Genomic DNA, 25180 nt, shown 5'->3' with positions numbered 1-25180 from the left:
TGAGTTGTGGGTTACTTTGACTGAGGATTGTATGTATATTCCCTTCTCCCCCACATTTTGCTGAAGCACAAAAAAAAGAAGGAAAAAATGTATCATGGCTCCTCCCTATATACTGAAACATCTTCTTTTTGTTTTAAATTGATTGTCCTAAACTAAAAACTGACTGGGTTGCCCTCCTCATCTGTTACTAAACCAGAGGGTCCGTGGAGCTTGAAGTAAATTTGACTGTTACGTTTCCTGACCATTATTCTGGGGGTTTTCTGCCTTCTATTTAATAATCTAAGGGGCGAGGGTTATAAATAAAACAAAAAACATGTCCGATATTGAAGCTCTGCTTCTTTAAATCTGATAACTGCCGAGTGGACCCATCACAGGAAGAGGAGACTTCACCGATCTACCTGCAGCAGCCTGTGATTGGCTGCAGCTTTTCAGGTGATTTGAGCACTATGTCTTCAGAAAAACAGCTGACCGCTGCGGCCAATTACTGGTTGCAGCAATCCTGCTGATCAGTGATGTCTCTTCTTCCTGAGTCAGTGCAGGCCATCGAACAACCTGCACTAGATCCACATAGGAGTCGGTAGTGGAGAATCACTTACTTTAGTGGAGGGAGAGACTGATATATATCTCATATTTTATTTTTACAGCTAAAAGTCCCTGGGGAATTTTTTAAATGATTCTAAAAGTTTCTATGAACTATCTATTCCATGCATTAGTGTGATAGTTTTCTGCACCGTGTGCATTGATTTCTACAAGCCTTGTTGAATTGATTGCAGATGTTGTCCTTGGTGGGATTTGAGCCCAAGACCCCAGTGCTGTGCAGCAGTAGTATTAGCCACTGAGCCACCCTGCTGCCTCTGCCTAGATTTGCAGTAGCTGTTACAGGGCAGCTAATTCTTGTCCAAATTTGACCTTGTATCCTATTAATACCCAACTTCAGTCCTTTACCTCCTTCACCCTATTTTCTAATAGTCCTTTTTTCTGGTTTGTACATTGACTTTGCCATTAGAAGTGTTTTATCAGACGGTATGCTAACCTAGCTGTGCGACCATCCTTGTACTGTTACACTTGGCGCTCTTTAGAAAGTCGCAAGTTCCCACATTGTATTGTCAAGTTTGAATGTATTTTTTATGGCCAGATAGTGTAGTACGTGTGGTGACTGCACACGGTTTATGGCTCCCATGATTATGTGGTATAGTCGGCTGTTTATGTGTTATAACGTTTCAGCTGAAGAGGACGAGCACATGAGCTCTAGAAGCCGCGCTTCTACTACCAGAATATTGCTTAGCAACGAATAGGAGAAAAAGATCGAACTCTATAAACCAATGAATTGATGTGTGAATGTGGCCATTAGCACTCTGTAGTGGCGACGACGTGGCCGTAACCTGCATGTCTTGTGTAAATGGGAATTTTGATATGTAAACCGTTCTGCGGCCTATGTATGAGCGACACAGAATGAAAGTGAGTGTATACAACAGTCTCCGTGATCTGATCTGGTAACGTTTCATTCTGGAGTCTGAATCCTTAGCAGAAATGGCTGTTTCTTTGCCTTAGAACTGAGCCTATATAATCTGGGTTTTTTCTCATACCTGTGGTTTGATCCCCCGTGCAGCAGATTCATCTCGTTTGCTGGAGATGTTGCATTGAATGTTGTGGCGAACAAGTCTGATGATCCCTTAGTCTGATCACTCGGCATACCGACAAAGAGAGAAGGGTTCACTGCTAAAGAGATACTGCGGGTCCCTACATGTGTCAAAATCAACTCACAAAATGCAGGATGAGCACACCTGGAAAAGTAAAAAATGTATTCCACAAATGGCATAAACAATACACAAGCATAAAAACATGTAAACACACACTGATCTCCTGTATGTCATGTCATCACAGTATGTATGTAATGGAAAGGAGCAGCATGCAAGAAAATCCTACACAATGAAATATGCCACAGGCATAGACCCAGAAATAAGTCCAAAATGGCCAGTTGCAAAAAGGTGCGAATAAGATACAGATGGGGAAAATGGATGAGGCTCAGCTCCATTCCAGGCTAAGTACCTATGTTGGGTGTATAAGGATAGAGGCCATAACAAATACCACAATTCGAGTATATTATCATAATACAATATAGATGCAAGTGAATTGCAAAATATGGCAATAGCCCATATAATCCCAACAAAGTGAATGGTAGCCTAACAACAATGAAGGATGGACATTGCTAAAAGTGTGGCAATATGTAGAGCAATAGAATAGTTACAAGCATGGTTCACATGTTAACGAAGCAACCCAATGTGTATCGCTGCATGTGTGAAGCTTCATCAGGGAACCTTCATTACACATCCCCTGACGAAGCTGCACGCATCCAGCGATACACGAGGGGGTTGCTTCTTTAACCTGTGAATCTTGCTTGTTACTATTGTATTGCTCTACATATTGCCGCACTTTTAGCAATGTCCATCCTTCATTGTTAGGCTACTGTTCACTTTGTTGGGATTATATGGGCTAGTGGCATATTCTGCAATTCACTTGCATCTATATTGTATTATGATATTTGATGTACCCTGCTTGTAGTATTGGTTATTGTCTCTAACCATCCTCATCACCCACCCCACCTAGATACATGTGTGAGCCTCATGTCCATCCCAGGTTATTTTTTCCATCTGTATCTTGTATGGACCTTTTTGCAACTGGCCATTATTTCTGGGTCTATAGCTGTGGCATATTTTATTGCATAGGATATTCTTGCATGGAGTTCCTTTCCATTACATACAGGAGATCAGTGTGTTGACATGTTTTTATGCTTGTGTATGGTTTATGCTATTTGTATAATATTTTGTGACACTTGGGTGTGCTCATCACTCTTGTATTTCTTTTTGTTTTGTGGTGATCACTCGGCATACCGGAGTGTGGTATAGGATTTTAATGATTACACACTGTAGTTCTTCTGACCTGAACTAATATTTATATATCATTTTAGGATGTAGGATCAGGCCCGGAGCCCCACATCAGTCTGTATACGGACCGTGTAACCCGACAGACATGTGAATAGGGCCATTGTCTCATGTTCAGTGCAAGCCGTATTAAGAGCTGTTCTGGATTATACTATTAGAGACGTTTGCTGACTGCATGAGGGCCGCTGTATTAAATCTCATGCAATAATGTGGCCATCATTATAGACTGTGTACGGGACCCAAGTTTACACATTCAGACTGCAGTTTTTATACAACTTCTCTTAGGCTACGTTCACACACTGCGTATTTGCTGCTTTTTTTTACGCGCACATATTTTCCTGCAGTTTTTACCTGCGTTTTTTTTCGCAGGTGAAAAAAACACCTCCATTCACACACTGCGTTTTTTGCTGCGATTTATTACACATGCTTTTTTTTCTGTTATGTACACTACAAAGACAGACAAAGTTTGTTGGAAAAAAAAAAAGAGAAAAAAAGTGTCATTGATGTAATTTCCTGTCTTTCCTTCCCTTTTTTTTTTTTTCATGAATTTCACGCAGCCACCCCAGAAAATGGCACGTTCATAGAAGCGCCATCTTCTGGCGCTGTACCCAACTCATCCAGGGCCCTGGTGCGGTGGCTCACTGGGTAATAGGGGTCAGGGCCAGCTTGGTATTATCAGCAGGCTCTAAGCCCGAAATTCATGGGGTCACACCAATATTAGACATGACTGCCATGAATTTCTAGTAAAGTATTTAAAAAAAAACACAACACCCAGAATAAAGTCCTTTACTTGAAATAAACACACAATTTTTTAATGTTCTAAATTAAACCATACTTACCATCGCCCATTCCAGCTGAAGCCAATATCTTCTGCAATAAAAGTAAAATAATACACCAACATCATCCTTACCTTTCCATAGTTCCCAGGACTGCTCCACCTCTGCTACATTCACATGACAGGCTGGATCGCAGCAGAACACTGCCATCCAGCTTGCCATGCCGCAGACACTGAGAAGCGCAGGCATGCTTGCTTTCCTCAGTGTCTGGCTGTGACGGCATCCAGATGAGCCGAGGTCATGTCCAATGAACTCAGCTCACCTCATGCACGTCACTGACAGCGTGGGAGAATTCTCCTGCACTCAGCGCTTGAGCAGGAGAATTCTCCCATGCTGGGATGGCATTGAGATGACAGGCTGGATCGCAGCTGAGCTCTGCCATCCAGCTTTTCATCCTTCAACCGGACCGGACGCCTCTCCCATCCATCGGATAGGTGAGTATCCATAGTTTTTTTCTTTTAAGTTAAGCAGTGTATGTACTGCAGCCAGAAGCTGTCTGTACATATACTGCTAGGGGGACACTCACACACACGACACATAGACACAGTACACACACGACACACAGACACATACATATACTTACCGCCATTCACTTTGCCGGCAGACACAAGGCACAATTGCGTATTTTGAAAAAGCGTGCGCAAAAATATGCAGTGTGTGAACGTAACCTTACAAAAGTGCTGCACCAGGTAAATGTAAGCAAATCAGGTTAATACCGGTAATATTATTTTTTTCCTCTGGTCTCCTCTTCATCAATAGGTTAAATTGAGAGGGTTTGGAAAATTGAGTAAGTGGTGTTTTCCAGATAGAGATTTTAATTTCTATTGTGTACAGCTAGTTACCTAGGTTACCGGCCACCCTGCTTAGTCAGAGTGGCCAGTTACCTAGGCAGTGAGCACACACCTCTCTGCATTAGTGCCTGCACTTGCAGCTATGAAGGTGGCTGCTCCTCTGATGTTGTAGAGGCTTTGGACACCGCAAGCAGTATGGGACGGCACTCCGTTCATCTATGCTGCAGATCCAGACTGTCAGTCTTCAGGAGCGCCCCTTCCCTGGCCAACAAGAAGCCAGGAGGCAGCTGAGTGGTGCGCTCCTGAATAAAAAAGAACCCTTTAAGGAAAGGTTGAGGTTGTGGTACCTCAGCCATTCCTCACTTGTGGGTGATGAGATCACTGAGAAATCCTAGTCTTCTGGTTTCTACTGAGTAGTTGTGCTGTGGTTTTGTCTCACTGCTGTAGTGCGCAGTCTGAATGTAACCTTATTTGGTCTCAGTTGATCTTAATGGAAATGTTGCAGCAGTTACCTGTATATTTATCATGTGCACAGTGTGACAGAGATCCACATCTACTTGGTCCTTCTGGAGAAGCCTTGCCAGGGTTGGCCATCACTCTCCCCCTCCACAGCAGTGTTTCCCAATCTAAACCCTGCAGAGAATATAATGTAGTTGTTGGCCACGTGCAATGTCTTGTGACCTAGTAGCGAGCAGGAATTTGCAGCCCTATTTCATCATACTCGCTCCAGTCATTTTCTCCTCCCTGTCAAACAGGTCTGTTGAACATAGAGCCTAGTTATGCACTGCAGATGTCTGGGGAGAGGGGGAGGTTGGGATTGAAATGCTTCCATGCAATTTTCCCATGGGTGGAGTCTGACCGTAATAAGATTATCTACTTGCCATATTGCTGGCAGTCCTTGTGTTCATGTGTATTGTTCTTGTAGTTGTCCCCCCATGAAGAGATTAAAATGATACTGTGTGTTCAACATATTGCTGTGATTCTTGTGTCTGAATGTAATGTATTGTTACTCAGTTTTAGCTTTTTCTCCCCTCATGGTGAACTTCATGTCTGCAGCATACACAATCTGACATCCTGGGAGTGTAAGCGGCTTTAGTTAACGTGGGATAGTCCTGCCGTGCCGAGGAGCAATGTAATGCCATGCTGGAATGTTTAGACGTATTAGAAATGTACAAGTGTGCAATGAACATCTTACTAAAGGCTCTGTAAAATACAGTGAAGGAAATAATTATTTGATCCCTTGCTGTTTTTGTAAGTTTGCCCACTGACAAAGACTTGAACAGTCTATAATTTTAAGGGTAGGTTAATTTTAACACAGAGGATATACAAGAAAATCACATTGTTTAAGTTCGATAAATTTATTTGCATTTTGCAGTGAGAAATAAGTATTTGATCCCCTACAAACCATTGAGTTCTGGCTCCTACAGACCAGCTCCTAATCAACTCGTTACCTGCAATAAAGACAGCTGTCTTACATAGTCACCTGTATAAAGGACTCCTGTCCACAGACTCGGTTAGACTCTAACCTCTACAACATGGGCAAGACCAAAGAGCTTTCTAAGGATGTCAGGGACAAGATCATAGACCTGCACTAAGCTGGAATGGGCAACAAAACCATAAGTAAGACGCTGGGGGAGAAGGAGACAACTGTTGGTGCAATAGTAAGAAAATGGAAGAAATACAAAATGACTGTCAATCGACTTCGATCTGGGGCACCATGCAAAATCTCACCTCGTGGGGTATCCTTGATCATGTTAATGATCTCAAGGCAGCTGGGACCACAGTCACCAAGAAAACCATTGGTAACACATTACAGCTTTAAAGGTTTAAAATCCTGCAGTGCCCGCAAGGTCCCCCCGCTCAAGAAGGCACATGTGCAGGCCCGTCTGAAGTTTACCAATGAACCCCTGGATGATTCTGTGAGTTATTGGGAGAAGGTGGTTGTGGTCAGATGAGACAAAAATTGAGCTCTTTGGCATTAACTCAACCCGCCATGTTTGGAGGAAGGAGGAGTACAACCCGAAGAACATCGTCCCAATCATGAAGCATGGTGGGGGAAACGTTCTACTTTGGGGGGTGCTTTTCTGCAAAGGGTATATGATGTCTGCCCCATACTGAAGGGAAGATGGATGGGGTCATGTATTGCGAGATTTTGGCCAACAACCTCCTTCCCTCAGTAAGAGCATTGAAGATGGGTCATGGCTGGGTCTTCCTGCAAAACAATGACCCAAAACATACAGCCAAGGCAACAAAGGAGTGGCTAAAAAAAAAGCACATTAAGGTCATGGAGTGGCCTAGTCGGTCTCCAGACCTTAATCCCATAGAAAACTAATGGAGGGAGTTGAAGCTTCGAGTTGCTAAGCGACAGCCTCAAAATCTGAATGATTTAGAGATGATCTGCAAAGAGGAGTGGACCAAAACTCCTCCTGACATGTGCGCAACCCTCATCATCAACTGCAAACAACGTCTGACTGTTGTGCTTGTCACCAAGTATGAAGTGTTGTTTGCCAGAGAAATCAAATACTTATTTCTCACTGCAAAATGCAAATAAATTGTATCTAATTTATACAATGGGATTTTATTTTCTTGATTTTTTTTTTGGGGGGGGGGGGTGATATTCTATCTCTCAATGTTTAAAATTTACTTTATTTCATTCACTGTTATATGGTCTTGTATGGACACTGCCAAAGTATATTATTTTACATAAAGGGTCATTGCTTAAATTGGGGTAGCATGAACCCACTGCTATCCTGTGATTGGGATTCCTGTAGAAAGCCAAGTACAACTCTAGTACATAGACAATGAATGGAGTGGAAGTTTGAGCGCACACACCTCCACTTCACACAAAGCAAGTCTCTGCACAGCCCAGTTCCAGACCCTCTGTTCTCAGGATCGCTGGTGGTCCGAGTGGTCAGTAAGGATAGGGGATAACTGACTCTTTTGGGAATAGCCTTTTAAACTAAGATCCTGTTCCCATAACTGTTATTTGCTGTCTGTTTGAGATGGATAGATTTATATTTATTACACCCAAAAATCTGGAGAAAACGCTAATTCGGTTACTAGATGGAGGCCCGATCCATGTATATCACTAAACCACAAGAACAGGTGTGGCTTCCTTCTTGTGGACTCTTAATAAGATTACATTTTTGTACATGTCTGGAGAAAAAAAGGAATACTGGTAGGATGGAGGCCAGATAGTGTCCAAATCCTCAAACATGACATTTCCACTCCAAAAACTCGGCAACAAGTCTATTTTCACATGCGTTTAAAGTAAATGGCTCCTGTAAGGTTTCTTTTGGAATCCTGTTTTTTGGTGGAGAGCTGTGTGAACGCAGCCCTATTTATATGGATGAATCATGAGGTTTTCCAGTGGCATTTGCTTGACAGATGTATCTGACTAATGAAAATGTCACGAAAAGCCATTGAATAAAACTGTATATGACGCATGTTAGTTAGGCATTTGTAAACGGAGAATGTGACCATCTTTAAAAAGAGATTTTTGGGGGATGGATCAGATTTTTATTTTTTTTTTTGTAACTTTTGCAAATTTTAACTTTAAAGAGGTTGTTCACTATTTTAACATTGATGGCCTATCCTTAGGATAGGTGATCAATATCTGATCGGTGGTGGTGTGACACTCTGCACTGACCAGTTGTGGAGCTGCACAGCTCTGTCTACTGTGTAGCGGCCACAGGTACTGATTTGAGTAGGGGGTGGATGTGCAGTACCCAGCCGCGGCCACTATACAGTAGACGGAGCTGTGCAGGTCCACAACTGATCAGTTCTGGCTGACACAGAACAGCTGATCTGTGGGGGTGCAGGGTGTCACACCGCCACCAATCAGACATTGATGACCTTTCCTAAGGATCAGCTATCAATGCTACTGTAGTGGACAACCTCTTTAAGAAAACTAAATTAGTTGCTGTTAATAAAAGGGAGAAAAAAACAAAACCCTTCTGATTTACTGGATGCTCCTGATACAGGGAGATGCTCAGTGTATGGAGAGTGAGCAGCACTGATTTTTGCCATATATCTGAATATCACTTGCTGTGGGAAAAAAAAAAAATTAATGTAGGACGGCACATTGGTTGCAGCTAGAAAAAAAAAAAAAACGTCAACATCAATGATGACTACCTGCAGCTCTGGCAGGAAATACTGGAGCCCATCCCCATGGTGAGACGATCCGTACGCTACTGTTGCTGGGCAACGGGTTGTAATATGCAGGAACATGTGCTCGGCCTGCCTCTGCTCACTGCTGTATTCACTGGTTTTTGCTGTTTTTTTTTTTTTTTTAATGACATGGGTGATTCGTTACAAGGTTTATTTTGGTCCTCTGTTTATTAATCCTCTCCCCCTCCCCTAGTAAGTGACAGTGCAGTTCTGTTGTAGACTTGTATTGGATAAGGGCAGATTTGTAAACCTTCTGCTTTTCTTACTTTTCTGGTCTTTTGCTGTTATCGCTCTTCGGCAAGAGCTGGCGACGGAAGAGTTATTGACTTTGTAATACTTTTTTAGTCTTTTTTTTTTTTTTTCTTCCTCAGCATAAAGCTGAAATGTCCTGTTCAAGGTCACACACAACCGATCACTGGACGAAAGCCAGACTTCACTGCCCCGTGCATGTGTAATGGGCGACATAATGGCTGTGAACACATCCCAAACGGCAGTGCCATTGATGGCAGGAAAGCCACTATCTTTTTCTATATCGTTCAAAAGCTTAATGTCTGTAGATAAGATTAGCGGAAGTGGACAGATCTCCAATTTTTGTTACTAGAAATTGTCTCCTACGCAATCTTTAATACTTCAGGGCTTCAATCTGGATCATGCAATAAACCCTACTTTGTAGCCGTTCTCAATTCTCACTGCAGCATCCCTGAAGTCTTTCCTTAGGACTGATGGGTCACACTAGCAATTTTTAGTAACGTTCATCTGAATATGTGCAGCAATATAAACAATTGGATCATGCACAGCCCTGTTACAGAGAAGTGGGGCTCAAATCCATAGTATTTCTGCAGATTCCTATGGGGGAGAATTCTGCCCTTGTTTAAAGATTTTGCTTGGTGCCTTATCAGCCTATTGCAAGTATCCAATGGGTGAAAAGTTGAACTTTCGATCTTAAGTAAACTTTCTTTTTTTTCTTTGGGATGTCCCTAGTAAAAATAAAATTGTTCTAATTTTTCCTTGTTCCCGTCAGTGGTTCAGGTCTCGTTACAACATGTACCTGAGTGTTTGTTGAAGCGGTGTGTTTTTTTTTCCCCTGACCTTGTTTCCTGGCAACACCGCCCAGCCGGTGCAGTCTTTTGTCATTCCATGTCGGCACAGCACTTGCCTAGAAGAGAAATAATAGCGTTGTCAAGATTAAAGGCACCATGAAGATGTTTGGAATACAGAGTCTTGTCCTACCTCCGCCATGTGACCTCTGTAGCGGATACACCCTCCGAGAGGCCCGGTGGATATTCCGCTGCGAGCCGGGCACCCCCAGATTACCATTCTGTTTTCTACAGAGTTGCGTATGAGGAAAAAAAATGCTGAAAAAATTGACATGCTGCTTTTTGGCAACGTCACCAAGAAGTAGAGGATACACATACAATTATCCATTTATACATATGTAGCAAAGGTTATGTTGGGCATGACCATAGGAACGCATTGTCTCAATATAAATCTATGGATCAAAGCAAAACGCAGTATGTAGATGAAGGTATCGCCTGTATAAGTGCCAGTATTATGAGGTATGAAGAAATGGCAGAACCAGCGTCTTACCCACTGGGATGTTGCCAGCCCAGACGTGTTTGACCTCAGGCAGTGATATTTGTGATTCACGATTTTTAGAAGAAGAAAAAATTGTCCCAAAAGAAAGTATATTTATAGTCATAGCTGCTTGTCATCAATGTTTTCCCAGTATGTTAATAGTTTAGTTTCATGTAAAAGCACTTAATACACCGTACATACACATACATACAAGCCGGATTCAAAAAAAGCAGCGTCAGACCACGAGTGTGTCATGTGAACAGCTGCTGTTTGCCAGCATGACTGGGTAGTGTTTGCAGTTGCTTGGTGGGAAGGACGATATTAGAGTATGGTAGAAAGTGACAGGTATCAATTATATAATACCAGAATATATATTTTCATGTAACTTTACTTGCTGTTATGATTTTAGAATTTTTTTCCCCCATTTTGATCACTTCTTGCAATCTTTTGGGGAAGGTTCTGCAACTAATATACAATTCTTGCCATAGGAGTATTTATCTTATCTTTTTCGTTCTAATTTTGCATTTCCTGTTCCAGTTTAATTTTGTTTTGACAGCTCAGACTTTTACCGCGGTGGTGATGCCTGATATGCCTATTTTTTGTTTGATTTACTGCTTTATTATTGAGGGATGTGTGGAAAGTGTTAGACTATGTTAACACATCTGGGTTTTTTCCAGCTTTTTTTGATTGTTTTTTTTATGCACATTTTCAGCTGCGTTTTACAGTACCAGGAAAGTTTGAGATTCCAGAAATCTCATGCACACATCTTGGTGCTTTTTTTTGTTCAGGAATTTGTGCTTTGCGTGTTTTTTTTGCAAAATAGAGCATGTCACTTCTTCTTTCAGTTTTTTTTTTTTCACCCATTGAAAATAATGGGTGGTGAAAAAAAAAAAAAAAAAGCAGCTGTCAGGTTTTTCGGCATTTTTGTGCCAAAACCAGAATGAATTTTTTTCACTGAACTTTATGTACATGCGTAAAGAGACAAAAGGACAGTGAAAAAAAGCACCAAAAACAAGCAAGAAAAATCCTGAACAAACCTCCTTGCAAGAGATCAGGTTTTGCTGCAGGAAAAAAAAACCTCAGCAAAAACACAATGTGTGAACATAGTCTTACTCATACAAAAAAAGGGAAAATGTGTAAACAATTTTCCCCTTTTTTTTTGTATGAGTAACACTGCCCCACATCCCTCAATATTAAAGCTGTGTCCGTCTATTTATGCATGTACATAAAGTTCTGTGAAATAAAAAAACCATTCTATTTTGCCATCAAAACGCTGAAAAAATTTTTGCGTCCCCCCCCCCCCCCCCCCCCCCCCCACCACCACCCATTACTTTCTATGAGTGAAATTGACATGCTCTATTTTGCAAAAACCCAACCAAGGTACAAAATACGAAGCCAAAAAAATAAGGTGTGAACAGAGAATTCTGGTTTCTCAGGCTTTGCTGGCACTGTAAAAGGCAGCTGAAATTTTGCATAAAAATCTGCAGCAAAATAAGCTGCAAAACACAACGTGTGGGAATATAGCCTAAATCAAACAAAATTGAGCATAATGGGCATCACTACTGCATTAAAAATCTATATTTCCTATAGGAAATTTGAACCTTTTGTAAATTTTGTCTACATACAAGCAAATGATCAATCTCCTATCAAGCATGTGCTTCACAGGTGGGCAAAATTGTCATCATGAAGGGCTTCCAGAAGGCCCTTGACTGGCATGATGACTCATCAGCTCCCACACCCAGCAAAAAAGTGTTATGGTGGGGTGATGGAACTGGTGAATGTACCAATGATTGCATTATTTAAATGATGCTCAGTGATTTGACAGTGATATTTTAACAATTAATCAGCAGGGACCGGATACTGCACGATGCAGTCTGTGTATCACTGCTGGCCTCTCCTGGGTACGGTGTGGGCTCAGCTCCTGAGCCTGCTCCATACATCGACACCCTACATGTCTTACCAGTACATCATATGTTGGGAAGGAGTTATTTTTTATCTATTCATTTGTACTTAATCTGATTGCTACTATTTTCTTTTCATAGTTGCCTACATAAAACAATGAAATGTTGAAGCTGCTCGTTTCACTATTATCTTGCTGTGTAAACAGGCTGCCGATCACCCAGTGAACAAGCAAAGTGCGCGTTCATCGAGTGAAATGATCTTTTATGCATCATAAACATTCATTGCTCTCGGTGGCACATCGTCCTGCATAAACGGAACTCGTGCTGCCGTGGACAATGTCAGCCAATACACACAGAGCAATTTCTTATAGATCGCTCAGTGCGCAGTCAAACTACCACCAATCAGTGATCGTATCGTATAAAGTGATCCTAAGGGGGTGTTCTGAATACAACTGTGCACTGCTGGTCGGATGCCAGCTGGGAGTGGGAACGGCCCCCTCATTGTGTAGACTAAGGTGGGACCTGGCCATAAATATCACTTTTGAAACCATCCCATTTTAAAGGTCTGCTAAACAAATCTGATTTTTGTAGCATAACCATGTGACTAATATACTGTGGATGAAAGTGTGACTGTACCCTTAAGTCTGTGTGCACACGTCACGTTTTTGCCATGCGGGGTTGTCACAAAACCTGAAGGGAATACCAGTGCCAGCAAAGTGAGTGAGTATCCTGACGTGTCATGCACACGTTGCTTATTTGTGACTTGCAGATTTGGTGCAGATTCAAATCTGTTTCATGTCAATTCTTTCAGCTCTTTTGTAGCGTTTTTTGTACTTTTCACCCATTGACTTCAGTAAAGTCGATTTTAAAAATGCTATAAAAGTGCAGGTTTAAGGCTATGTGCACATGATGCAGAAATTCCTACCAAAATCCGCATGTGTTTTTTTTTTTTTTTTTTTCCCTCTCCTCTTGGCAGAAAAAACGTATGCGGAATTGACATGCGTTTTTTTTCTACCAGGGAGAAGCGTTTTAGCTTTTTACATGCGGTTTAAGCATGCGTATTTTCAAGCACTTTTCCAAGCGATTTTGAGCATCACTTGGAAAAGTGCTTGACAAGTTGGTCACACTATATAAATCCATGCAACCGGCATGGCTTTATATTGTGTGACCATACGATAGTTTAAAAAAAGAAATTACTTAGTACAAAATATTCCTACTCGCTCACCGGCCGCCGGTGTCCTCCAGGCGACGATGTGCTCTCCTTGGCTCCCAGTGGTGATCTGCAAGGACCTCCGGTGACGTCATTTAGTCAGCTGATCGTGACCCGACCATCACCTGACCGCTGATGTCAGTGGTCGCGTGACCATCGGCTGACTAAATGATGTCACCGAAGGTCCTTGCAGATCACCGCTGGGAGCCAAGGAGAGCCAATTGTTGTCGGGAGGACACCGGGGGCGCCGGAGAGGTGAGTGATTTTTTTATTATTATTTTTAACTTTATAATTCTTTTTTAACTTGTAGGTACGATGGTACCTGCGTCGGATGAGTCTCCTCTTCTCCAGATCCGGGTACCATACGTGTAGTCAAGCAGATCTTATGCAGTCCAATGCAAATCAATGGCGGCGATTTTGCAGCGGAATCGCACTACAATTGGTCTTGCTGAGGTTTTCACCGCAATGTGAATCCGCAGCGGAAATCTCCACATGATGTGCACAACACATGCGGATTTGCATTGCATTACATGGCAGACCTATTGCAAAAATTTTAATGCGTTTTCGCAGCGAAAATCCTGCCTATTGGTATGTTTGTGTAAATGGAGTATCAAACCATGAAGGAGGGCTAACTTTAGGAAGACCCAAATACTATGATTTGCTGCGTGTTTGGTAAACAATCATGTTACCTTTTGTATTTCTCCTGTCTAATAAGCATCTCATTATATTTAACACTGACCTTCATGCTCCTCTATTATTGAGGTGATGTTGGCTTCGTATGGTCATTGCTATGTATCATCAGGTGCTTTTTTGTTGGTTGAGTTACCATTGACTCTTGTTAGCAGGACTATTCTAGTTAATACATACTTTCCTGTGTGTATTTCGGACGACCATTAACACACGAGAGGTCATTTGAACACTTGATGGCCTTATATTGGGTGTGACATTGGAGAAAGGGAGTGTATGAGTGGATCACTCTTCTATTGTATTCATGTCAGTCTGTAAGCACTTACACTTTGATTTTATAAAATGTACTTTTTAATTGATACACGGCTATTTCAGTCATAGTCCAGAGTGACCAGGAACGTCTGGAGAGCAGGGATACTGCTGTCACGGTGTCTGAGGCGCCGGGTCACGCCTCCCTCTGAAGAGCCGTAACCTCACGGCTCTTCAGACGTTCTTGGTCACTGTGGACTACGTCAGACCTGCGTGGAACTTTTTTTTATATATATAAATTGGTGAACGAGGGATAGTGTTGGAGGGTGTTTAATTGAATGAAGTATTCTTGTATTTTTTTTTTTTTTCCCCTTACGGGATTAGTAATAGGGTTGTCTAATAGACACCTCTCCATTACGAATACCAGGGCTTGATGTTGGCTGTGTTTTTGGACACTACACAGCTGGACATCAATCCCAGCCGCCACTGTCCCGATTGTCAATGCACCAGAGAAATCTGGGAGAGCCAAGGCGAAGCGCCAGACTGAAAGCATCTCATGTAATGCGCCACCTCTGGGGCGGCTGCAGGCTTGTATTTTTAGGCTGGGAAGGGAAAGGCCAAATAACATGGACCTTCCCATATTGATATTGGCTCACAGCTGTCTGCTTTACCTTTTGCTGGCTACAGAAAATGGGGGAACCCCACATCAGTTTTTTCATTTATTTATTCATAAAAAGCTCCATAGGGTGAAATTGTATAATGTCTGGGGGATTGTGCAATTGTTTGTCTAGAACATCTATCTCTCTATAGCATTCTTTGCGGTCTGAGAGCAAAAACGTGTGTTCGCTGTTGAGATTTTCCTGCCAAGAGATGCAGAAATTTCTGCATCCAAATACTCAACGTATACACACACCCTTATCAGCTAACCTGACAGATTTGGGTGTCTGGCTGCCGCTTTATACCCCTCCTGCTGGTTTAATTGCTTTGGGGGCTCTGAGTATGGATAATTTTTTTTTTTTCTTATTTTTATCTGCTTTTTTTTTTCTCACCCATATTTGCTCTATTTGCGGCTGAACAATGAAAGAAATATGACTGAAACCAAAGAAAAACGGAGCATTGACATAACTTAAAAAGAAATCGATAGACATAAATAGGGAGAGATCAATCTGTATTACATGTCCACATTTCCCTGCGTTCTTCTTGTGACTGAGATCTGAAAAGAGATGCACACCGTACTAGACAGACCCCTAACCTACTTTAAAGGGAATGTGTCAGAAAATAACTTAACCTTTTTTTTTTTTTTTTAACATGGGGTTACTGACTTTCTTTGCAATGGTCATTTGTAAAGCGAGGAGGAGGTGAGCTGTGACCATTGGCTATTGTGAATGGTGGCTCCTGTTATCTTTCATTGTAATCCTGTTTGATTTATAAAGGGATGACCTTAACATTTGTGATTTTTTTTTTTTGTCTGTGCTGGTTGCAGATACAGTAACTATGCAGCACCCCCTAAAAAAAACACTTTTTTAACATTATGTGCAAGTGAAAAGTCAATGAGCCGCTAACCTGTTCTGTTCTTAATTTTGTCTTTCAGACTGTTGATGACGAAGCGATAGGGGCATAAATGAAGGCCAAATAAGCAAGGCAAAACGATGCCCAAGGGTGGGTGTTCTAAAACACCACAGCCAGAAGAATTCTCTCTCAGCTACGACATGGTGGAGAAACAAACTGGGAAAAAGGTAAAACAGCTGCTCTATTTGCACTTCTGTACTCCTAGCATGTTAAATGCAAGGGTTGACTCTTGCAGTTATGTGAGTCTCATTGAAAGTAGTAATTTTTGCATATACTAGGCCTAGGCTGCATTCCATATATCCATTGTACACGTCAAGGTGCTGTCTGGTTTTTTTTGTTTAACTCCTTTCCAACATATGATATACTATTGACTCATTGGTCAGGTTCCCTTTCTTTGATGCACTCCCAGAAACTGAGCTTGCACCTTTCCTGGTAGATGACTGTGTTGCACAGCCAATAGCTGCTGTTAACCTCTTAAATCCCACTGTCAACCCCTGTCAGCAGAATTTACATCACACTGTTTGAAGCTGCGGTCCATTCCATGCACCCATCCCCTCCCCCCACGACGCTTTGGCAGCCAGGGGTCTGCTGAAGGCCCCCGTATTTACCACGACAATACCACCCTATGGTTTTCATTATATGTAGCATTGTGATCGGTAGATCACAGGTCAAAGCCTTCTTAAGGAACAGCCAAGAAGTAATAAAAATATTAAAAAGTAATGTGAATCGGTTCCCTTTTCCCCCATTAAAAAAAAAGTATACAGATTTGTTATTTCTGCGTCTTTAAAAGTCTGATCTAACAAAATACAAATAACTCAATCCGTAAACTACATAACAGAAAGCAAATCACAGCTCCACAATAGGAAGCTATCAATTTCTGACGTGCCCCAAAGTGGTATATAAAAAAGAAATCTGCTCATTACACACACAAAACCCTCAGGCTATGTTCCCACAATGCAGAAATGCTCCGGATTTTTCCTGAGCTTTTCTGCAACTAAACAGTGGAAACCCCCCACAACTGAACCCATTTTGGAAACTAGACCCCTCAGGAAACTTATCTAGATGTGTGGTGAGCACCCTGAACCCTCCAGTGCTTCACAGAAGTTTATAACATTGAGCCGTAAAAATAACATTTTCACATTTTTCCCACAAAAAATGTTATTCAGCCTCCAATTTTGCGTTTTCTTAAGGGTAACAGGAGAAATTGCATCATAACATTTGTTGTGCAATTTCTCCTGAGCAAGCGGATACCCCATATGTGGGAGAAAACTACTGTTTGGGTGCACGGCAGAGCTTGGAAGGGAAGGAGTGACGTTTTGGAATGCAGACTTTGATGGAATTGTCAGCGGGCGTCATGTCTCGTTTGCAGAGCCCCGGATGTGCCTAAACAGTGGAAATGCCCAACAAGTGCTCCCTTTTTGGAAACTAGACCCCCTCGGAGAACTTATCTAGACGTGTGGTGAGCACCTTTAACCCCTAGGTGCTTCACATAAAATTATAACGTTGACTTAAAAAAAAAAAAAATGCCAAAAAAATCACGTTTTTGCCACAATAATCTTTTAGCCCCAATTTTTTATTTTCACAAGGGTAACAAAATAAATGAAACCCCAAAATTTGTTGTGCAATTTCTCCTGAGCACGTAGGTACCCCATATGTGGGAGAAAACTACTTTTGAGGCACAGTGCAAAGCTCAGAAGGGAAGGAGCGCCATATAGTAGTTCATATTTTGCTGGGCTGGTTTGACAGTGCCATGTCACATTAGCAGAGCCCCTAAGGTGCAGAATAGCAGAACCCCTCCACCCATAAGAGGCCCCATTTTACAAACTATGCCTCTAAATGAATTCATCTAGGGGTGCAGTGAGCATGTTGACACCACATGTGGCTCACAGAATTTTACACCATTGGGCGGTGAAAAAAGAATAATTAAATTTTTTTCCACCAAAGGTTTGTTGGCCCCAGACTTTTACTTTTTCACTCTGGGAAATGGGTAAAAACAATACCAAAATTTGTCCCACAATTTTTGCTGATTTTAGAAATACCCCGTATGTGGCTCTACAGTGCTGCTTAGCCACACGGTGAGACTCTGGAGGGACGGACCGCAATCTGCCTCCTGGAGCGCATATTTTCCTAGAATAGTATGCAGACCCCATGTGCAAAGCTCCTACGTGATTCAGATTAATCCCCGAGGGATCCATTCACTATAAGACATCAGAGTTGGGCCTCTTTCACATGTCAGTGTGTCCAGTATGTGTAGTGACAGTTTCCACACGTACCAGACACACACGCAGACCCATTCAAATGAATGGGTCTGTGCACATGTCAACGTGTTTTGCCCACAGACACACGGTCCGTGGAAACACTGACATGTCCATTTTTTTCGCGCTGCTTGGGCTGCAAAACGTCCAACACAGATGACATCCGTGTGACACATACCAGCGCCTGGGAATTAGTGTACAGTTACCGCTGTTCCCACGCACCGAGTGCTGAACGCTGCCCTCATCATTGTCCCTTGCTTGCCCTGCGATCAGCGTGAGCAAGAGACAATGGGGAGAGTAGTGTCTGCTACCGCTGTGTCCTGGTGTAAAAGGATTAAAAAAAAATCTTATACTCACCTGTCCGAAGATGTCCCCCGCTGTAATTCACCTGACCGCTCACACAGAGGAGCTGGGGAGAATGACTCCCTCCAGTGAGCGAGCCCCGGAGCTTCGCTGAGCTCAGTGAGTGACAGGACACCTCTCGCTGAGCGCAGTTCTGAGGCCCGCTTTGTTTTTCTTTTCATAATATTTATAAGTACTATGTATATTTTTCTTTTCTGATTTTTCAAAAAATATTTTTACATTTTATTTTTTTTTACTTAGTCCCACTATGGGACTTTCAATTTCTGCAGTCTGATCGCAGTTATAAGGTATAGCGGTGCTGGATCACTGCTATACCTCATAACTGTCGGTGCTGCAGACACAAATGCACTGCTTATGATCAAACTAACTTGCTGGTGACCTGGATGTCGTTGTGACATTTGGTCACCATGGCAACGATCAGGACCCTGCGATGACGTCACGGGGTCTCCAATACAAGAGCAGAGAGGCTTCAGTCCCTCTGTATACTTGCTAGATGCAGCAATCGCAGCATTTAGGGGGTTAAAGTGCCAGGAGCAGTGTGGGCACCACTCCTGGCACTAAGTGCCGGGTGTCCGCTATCAGTCAGCGGACACCCGGTGGCAATCGAGCCCGCCCAGCAACTGTGCGATCGCCGAGATGTATTATGTACCCGGACCATAAGGCCCAGGGCACAAGGACGTACTATTACGCCTTACGTCAGAAAGGGATTAAGGCTGTCACCAGGTTTTTGCCACCTTTATTCTGAGGATAGCATAATATAGAGACCGGGACCCTGATTCCAGCAATGGATCATTTACTGGACTGCTTGCTGCAGTTTTGATAATCTCCTGCTAAGTGATTTTATCACTAGAGAACTAGTAATTCTGCCATGTAGTCCCCATTTTCATGAGCTCTGTATAACCCTGCCCTCGCCACTGATTGGCAGCTTTCTGTGTACACTCTGCATAGGCAGAAAGCTGCCAGTCAGTGGTGTGAGCGGGTTATACCGAACTAGCATTCAGAGAACTGCTAGATCTGCAGCAGATAAAACAGGGATTTTATCAACTGTGGCAAGCAGCCCAGTAAGTGAAACATAGTTGGAATCGGGGTTTCTGTCTCTCCATAATGCTGCTCTCAGGTTCCATAGCAAAAACCTTCTGACGGATTCCATTTAATTGTAATGACATGGAGAGCATCAAGTTCACCAGTCCTTTTTACCATATGATGGATACTGTAAAAACAAAGACTAAAGTTGTGGCTTTCAATATGTTTTTTTTTGTTTTTGTTTTTTTGCTCCTTTCCACAACTTCTCATTTTACTTCTCTCACTCTTTTAATACATGGACAACATTCATTTTAACATTGACTCCAAACTACTTCCTATGTCTGTCAATGAAAAGAAGGCACAAAAATGAAAAATCACCCGTTAAACAAGACAATACACAGACCCAGAGTTTCATTGATCCATGCACACACACATCTGTTTTAAAATAAATAAAAATAGGATCACTTTTCAGCCTGGGGATCAGATGAAAAATGAGAGGCCTACCTCAGTGCTTTATCCGTGTTTTATCTGTTTTTATTTTACCTGATTGAATTACTAAGAGTGAATGGATTTTTTATAAAATGAATACAATTTACCTCCTTCAGATTTTATAAACTGCTTTAGGCTGTGTGCCCACAATGCGTTTTTTAAGCATTTCCGCAGCTGCAAAAACGATTAAACGCTGTGCACATGTTGCGGAAATTTCCGCTGCGGGTCATCATTGTGGAAAAAAACGCAGCACTACCAATTATTTTGCGGAAGTGCTGCGTTTTCGCCGCCATTGACTTGCATTAGACCGCATGGATTACACATCACTGTATATGTAGATGCACATTCCATGCGTTCCAATGTGCGGATGGTACCTGGGTGTGGAGGAGAGGAGACTCTTCTCCGGACCCGGGTACCATAGAACCTGTAAAAAAAAAAAAAGAAAAAGAATAAAGTAAAAAAATATATATTTGCCTTCTGACGGCCCGCGGTGCACTCCTCCTCGCATGCCGGCAGTTCGCAATGGACTGAAGTATCTGCGCTGACATCATAGTCATGTGACTGGTCACGTGACGCTGACGTCGGCAGGTCCTTCAGTGTACCGCTGCCAGCAAGGGCGAACGGAGGGAAGCAAGACACCGCGGGCAATCGGAAGGCAAGTATAGATTTATTTTTTTATTTTTTACCATTCTTTCGGTCACAGTATATAAATCCATGCTGTTTGCATGGATTTATATAGTGTGACCAAGTTGACAAGCACTTTCCAAGTGATGCTAAAATCGCTTGGAAAGCGCTTGTCAACCCGCATGCGGAAATGCAAGTGAAGAACGCTTCACATCCGCATGTCCCTGGCAGGAATCCGCATGTACAATCCGCATGCGTTTTTTCTGCCAGGGAGACGTAGAAACGCTCAGGAAAAAATCCTGAGCATTTCTGCATCGTGGGCACATAGCCTTACTCTTCTGTAGTATTGTAGCTGTCATGTTTCATCCCTACTCTCACATCCAGACATTTTTGAACCTTTTATTATAAGCACCTATGTCTCATTGTACCCAGTCAATGACCACCTAATGGATACTTCAGACCAATGGCGTGGTCGTGGTTGTGCCGCAGGCCGGACATAGACCGAATAAGTGTAAGAACAGTATAGGGGCCCTTTGCAGTCCAATAATGATTGACAGAAGCTGCTTTGGAGGTGGTAGTGGCCCCCTTACATCATTGGTGCAACCTGTGCAGCCATACAGGGTCACCAGTAGTATGTCCTCTAGAAATTGCCAGCAGTGATGGCTTTACATCTCAGGAGGAAAGGATCTGACCAGGATCAGAGTATTGCTTATTGGTAAAGAGCTTGTAAGGTTGCCCTCCTTGCCTAAGAGACCGGCCACCGCTGATGCTGCTTGTTGCCTAGGATACCAGCCACCTTTGCAAACTTACCTCTTATTGCTGTGTAAATGTCGTGTTGGAAAGAGTGTAACGTGTCACTAAGATGAAGAAGCCCTCTGAACATAAATCTCACGTCTGCATTTGATGGTTGTTTCTTTGCTGCTGTCGCCGGCCCTGGAGATGGTGACTCACAGCTCGGGCACTGCTGCTGCACAGAGGGAAACGTCCATGTTTTCTGCAACCGAGGGATTCACGGTCTTCTGTATAATGACATTATCTTCTACGAGTAACATTTATTTATATCTGGAGATGACCATATTCTGTGGTTATCAGCCTCGAGGTTGCGGCTGGCCATCTAATAGTTAATGTGGGCTTCCTTTCTACCTGTAGTGCTGGGTTTTTCACCTGCACTAATGTTTACGCTGAGTTTTCACTTTTAGATATATATCAGGAAGTTTTGGGGTTTTTATGATGACTACATGAAAATGACCCCCCAAATACCAGTTAAATGGGCTATCAATGATTAGCTGCAGCGTTGATAAACTATCGCGGATGTCACCGCTGGAGCCAAAATGCTGAGATCGGAGCAGCGCCGGCTGTGTTTATTTTAGGTATTTTAAGGCATTTTCGTCCACTTTCCTGAAAATGGACAAACCCCTTTTAAAGCAATTGTCTGGTCTCAGAAGAAAAGTCTGCAGTCACTTTGTGACCATGTGCACACTATTCCCTGTGTGAATTGGTGGTCACTTGCCGCTTCACTTTTCTCCATTCTCTCCTTTTGCGCAAAAACTAGTCGGCACATGATCGCAAGTCACTTGCTTGGAGAATACAGGAGAATCAGGAGTGTGCACATCTCCCATTATTTGGCAATCTGCAGTCACATAATGTGTTTGCAGACTTTTTTCTTCTGACCTCTTTAATGTTTATATAGGCCCACATCCACTTTTTAGCCTCCATCTGTCTGGAGTTCATCTACTTACTATTTAACTGAATTTGCACACTTATGTCCCTATAGAGGGGGCCGCTGTTTTTGCAGTGGGAGCCTATGGTGGACTGACGACACACAGGCCTTGAGGCATGCGATATGTCAGGATTTGTTGGTGTTTAATAATGGGTCACAGCCGTATCTTTCCTGGGCCCTGTTTTAGTGGTGTGAAAATGAATGAAATCCCTCTGGGGGTGCAGAGGCCCATCTGATGGGTGCAGGCACATTCGGAGACACCCAGAGGTGCATCCAATAACCATCCTGAAAACAAGGGCACTTTTACTGACAGATACCTTTTTATTCCACTTCTAAGTCTGAAGTCTTAAAGCCTAACAACTACAAAGCTTGCAGCCATGTGAGCGAGTGCACACGTAAACACGGACATTAAATTGGGTGAAATGTGGGCAATCATGGGAATGGTTTGCTTTAATACAATTCCATTTTTTTTCTCCGCCATCACTCTCCCTTAGTGTGTTCTGGGTCAGTGGAAATCGTTTGATCTTGTGCTCACCCTTTCATCTGCCTGGATCTAGTTAGGATTAGATGCTGCTTTGGTCTCTTGGCTGTGAGGAAGATTTTTACCATCTCCATAGTGGATAATAATGTAACTATTAACCCTTTTCCCTCTGTTGTGGGAGAAGTTATACCTTACTGGTAGAGCAACAGTGCGGTAGTAAAGCAAATTCCCAGGTTCACGGTTTACTCGTTTGATGTGATCTATATATTTTAATTTAACAAAAGGCTTAGGGAGGGGTATGGATTGTTGCTGGTATGCCCAATCGTTTCTCAAAAAACAATCGCTGAAAAAGGAACACTGATTTTAATGCATTTTGAGTTAATTATATCACTCCTGATATAACTGTTTAAACTGTCTCACCTTTTATTGAATTTATTGTTTGTACATGTCCCCGCTTAATTGTAAAGTGCTGCGGAATATGTTGGCGCTATATAAATAAAAATTATTATTATTATTTCCTTTAAAAATACCCAAATTAGCGCATATACATGTTCTCTTGCGTGTCGTAATGGACCATTGAAATGGATTGTTACAGCTCACTATGAATTATTGTGATTTATTTATTATTATAGCGCCATTTATTCCATGGCACTTTGCATGTGAAAAGAGGGTATACATAGGAGAAACACTTACAATAATCTTAACAAAACGAGTCAGCGACTGGTACAGGAAGAGCGAGGACCCTGCCCTTGAGGGCTCACAATCTACAAGGGATGGGTGAGGATACGGTAGGTGAGGGTAGAGCTGGTCATCGAGCGGTATGGTGGAGCGAGGGTTACTGCAGGTTGTAGGCTTGTTGGAAGAGGTGGGTCTTCAGGTTCCTTTTGAAGGTTTCCACGGTAGGCGAGAGTATGATGCTTTGGGGTAGAGAGTTCCAGAGTAGGGGGGGATGCACGAGAGAAATCTTGTATGCGATTGTGGAAAGAGGAGATACGAGGGGAGTAGAGAAGGAGATCTTGTGAGGATCAGAGGTTGCGTGCAGGTAAGTACCAGGAGACTAGGTCAGAGATATATGGAGGAGACAGGTTGTGGATGGATTTGTATGTCATGGTTGAGGTTTTGAACTGGAGTCTCTGGGCAATGGTGAGCCAGTGAAGAGATTGACAGAGAGGAGAGGTGGGGGGGGGGGGACGACAGGTGGATTAGCGGGCAGCAGAGTTTAGGATAGATTGAAGGGGTGCTAGGGTGTTGGAGTGGAGGCAACAGAGCAGGAGGTTGCAGTAGTCGAGGTGGGAGATGAGGGCGTCCACTTATGTTTTTGCAGAGCCTTTGCTGAGGAATGTGCGGATTCGGGAGATATTTTTGAGTCTGCAGGAAGTGGAAAGGGCTTGGATATGTGGTTTGAAGGAGAGATCAGAGTCCAGGGTTACCCCGAGGCAGCAAGCTTGCGGGACTCAGGAGAGTGGACAGCCATTGATGTTGATGGATAGGTCAGATGGGGGGAATGAGTGAGATGGTGGAAAGATGATGAATTCTGTTTTATCCATGTTAAGTTTAAGAAATCTGGCAGAGAAGAAGGATGAGCTAGCGGCAGGCCATGTTGGATTCTGGTTAGTAGGGAGGAAATATCTGGTCCAGAGAGATAGATCTGTGTGTTGTCAGCATAGAGGTGATACTGAAAGCCATGGGACTCAGCTGTCCGAGGCCAAAGGTGTAGATAAAGAAGAGCAGGGGTCCTAGGACTGAACCTTGGGGGACACAGACAGATAGGGGGGTGCTGAGGAGTTGGTGTGTGTGTGTGTGGGAGATGCTGAATGTCCACATTAACCCCTTCATGCAGCGGCCATTTTCAGTATTTTCGTCTAACCCCCCCCCCCCTTATTCAGAGTATGTGTGTGTATCAAACTCTGGCTCAAGCTGTAAGGCACTCGATGTTGGAGCCTGCTACACCGTATGGAGGGGCTGGGGGGGGGCCCAGTTGTACCGTATGGAGGGGCTGGGGGGGGGGGCCAGTTGTACCGTATGGAGGGGCTGGGGGGGGGGGCCCAGTTGTACCGTATGGGGGGGGGGGGGGCCAGTTGTACCGTATGGAGGGGCTGGGGGGGGGCCCAGTTGTACCGTATGGAGGGGCTGGGGGGGGGCCCAGTTGTACCGTATGGAGGGGCTGGGGGGGGGGCCCAGTTGTACCGTATGGAGGGGCTGGGGGGGGGCTCAGTTGTACCGTATGGAGGGGCTGGGGGGGGGGGCCCAGTTGTACCGTATGGAGGGGCTGGGGGGGGGGCCCAGTTGTACCGT

The 25180-nt window shown here is 43.2% G+C and overlaps 1 protein-coding gene across 2 annotated transcripts in view; it reads left to right on the top strand.

Annotated features, from left to right (window-relative positions):
* Window positions 1–25180, top strand: part of ANKRD11 (ankyrin repeat domain containing 11) — a 194611-nt gene that overhangs the window by 129310 nt on the left and 40121 nt on the right. For both annotated transcript variants that reach the window (XM_073659192.1, XM_073659191.1), the window contains one exon: window positions 15953–16097. In XM_073659192.1, coding sequence (XP_073515293.1) covers window positions 16011–16097 — 87 coding nt within the window. In that variant the 5' untranslated portion in view covers window positions 15953–16010. The remainder of the gene's footprint in view (window positions 1–15952; window positions 16098–25180) is intronic.

The sequence above is a fragment of the Phyllobates terribilis genome, unplaced genomic scaffold (genome assembly GCF_046119375.1).
Source record: "Phyllobates terribilis strain yellow unplaced genomic scaffold, ASM4611937v1 Scaffold_13__5_contigs__length_258822181, whole genome shotgun sequence".
In the NCBI taxonomy this organism is placed as follows: domain Eukaryota; kingdom Metazoa; phylum Chordata; class Amphibia; order Anura; family Dendrobatidae; genus Phyllobates; species Phyllobates terribilis.
This window is presented reverse-complemented; position numbering and strand designations above follow the sequence as displayed.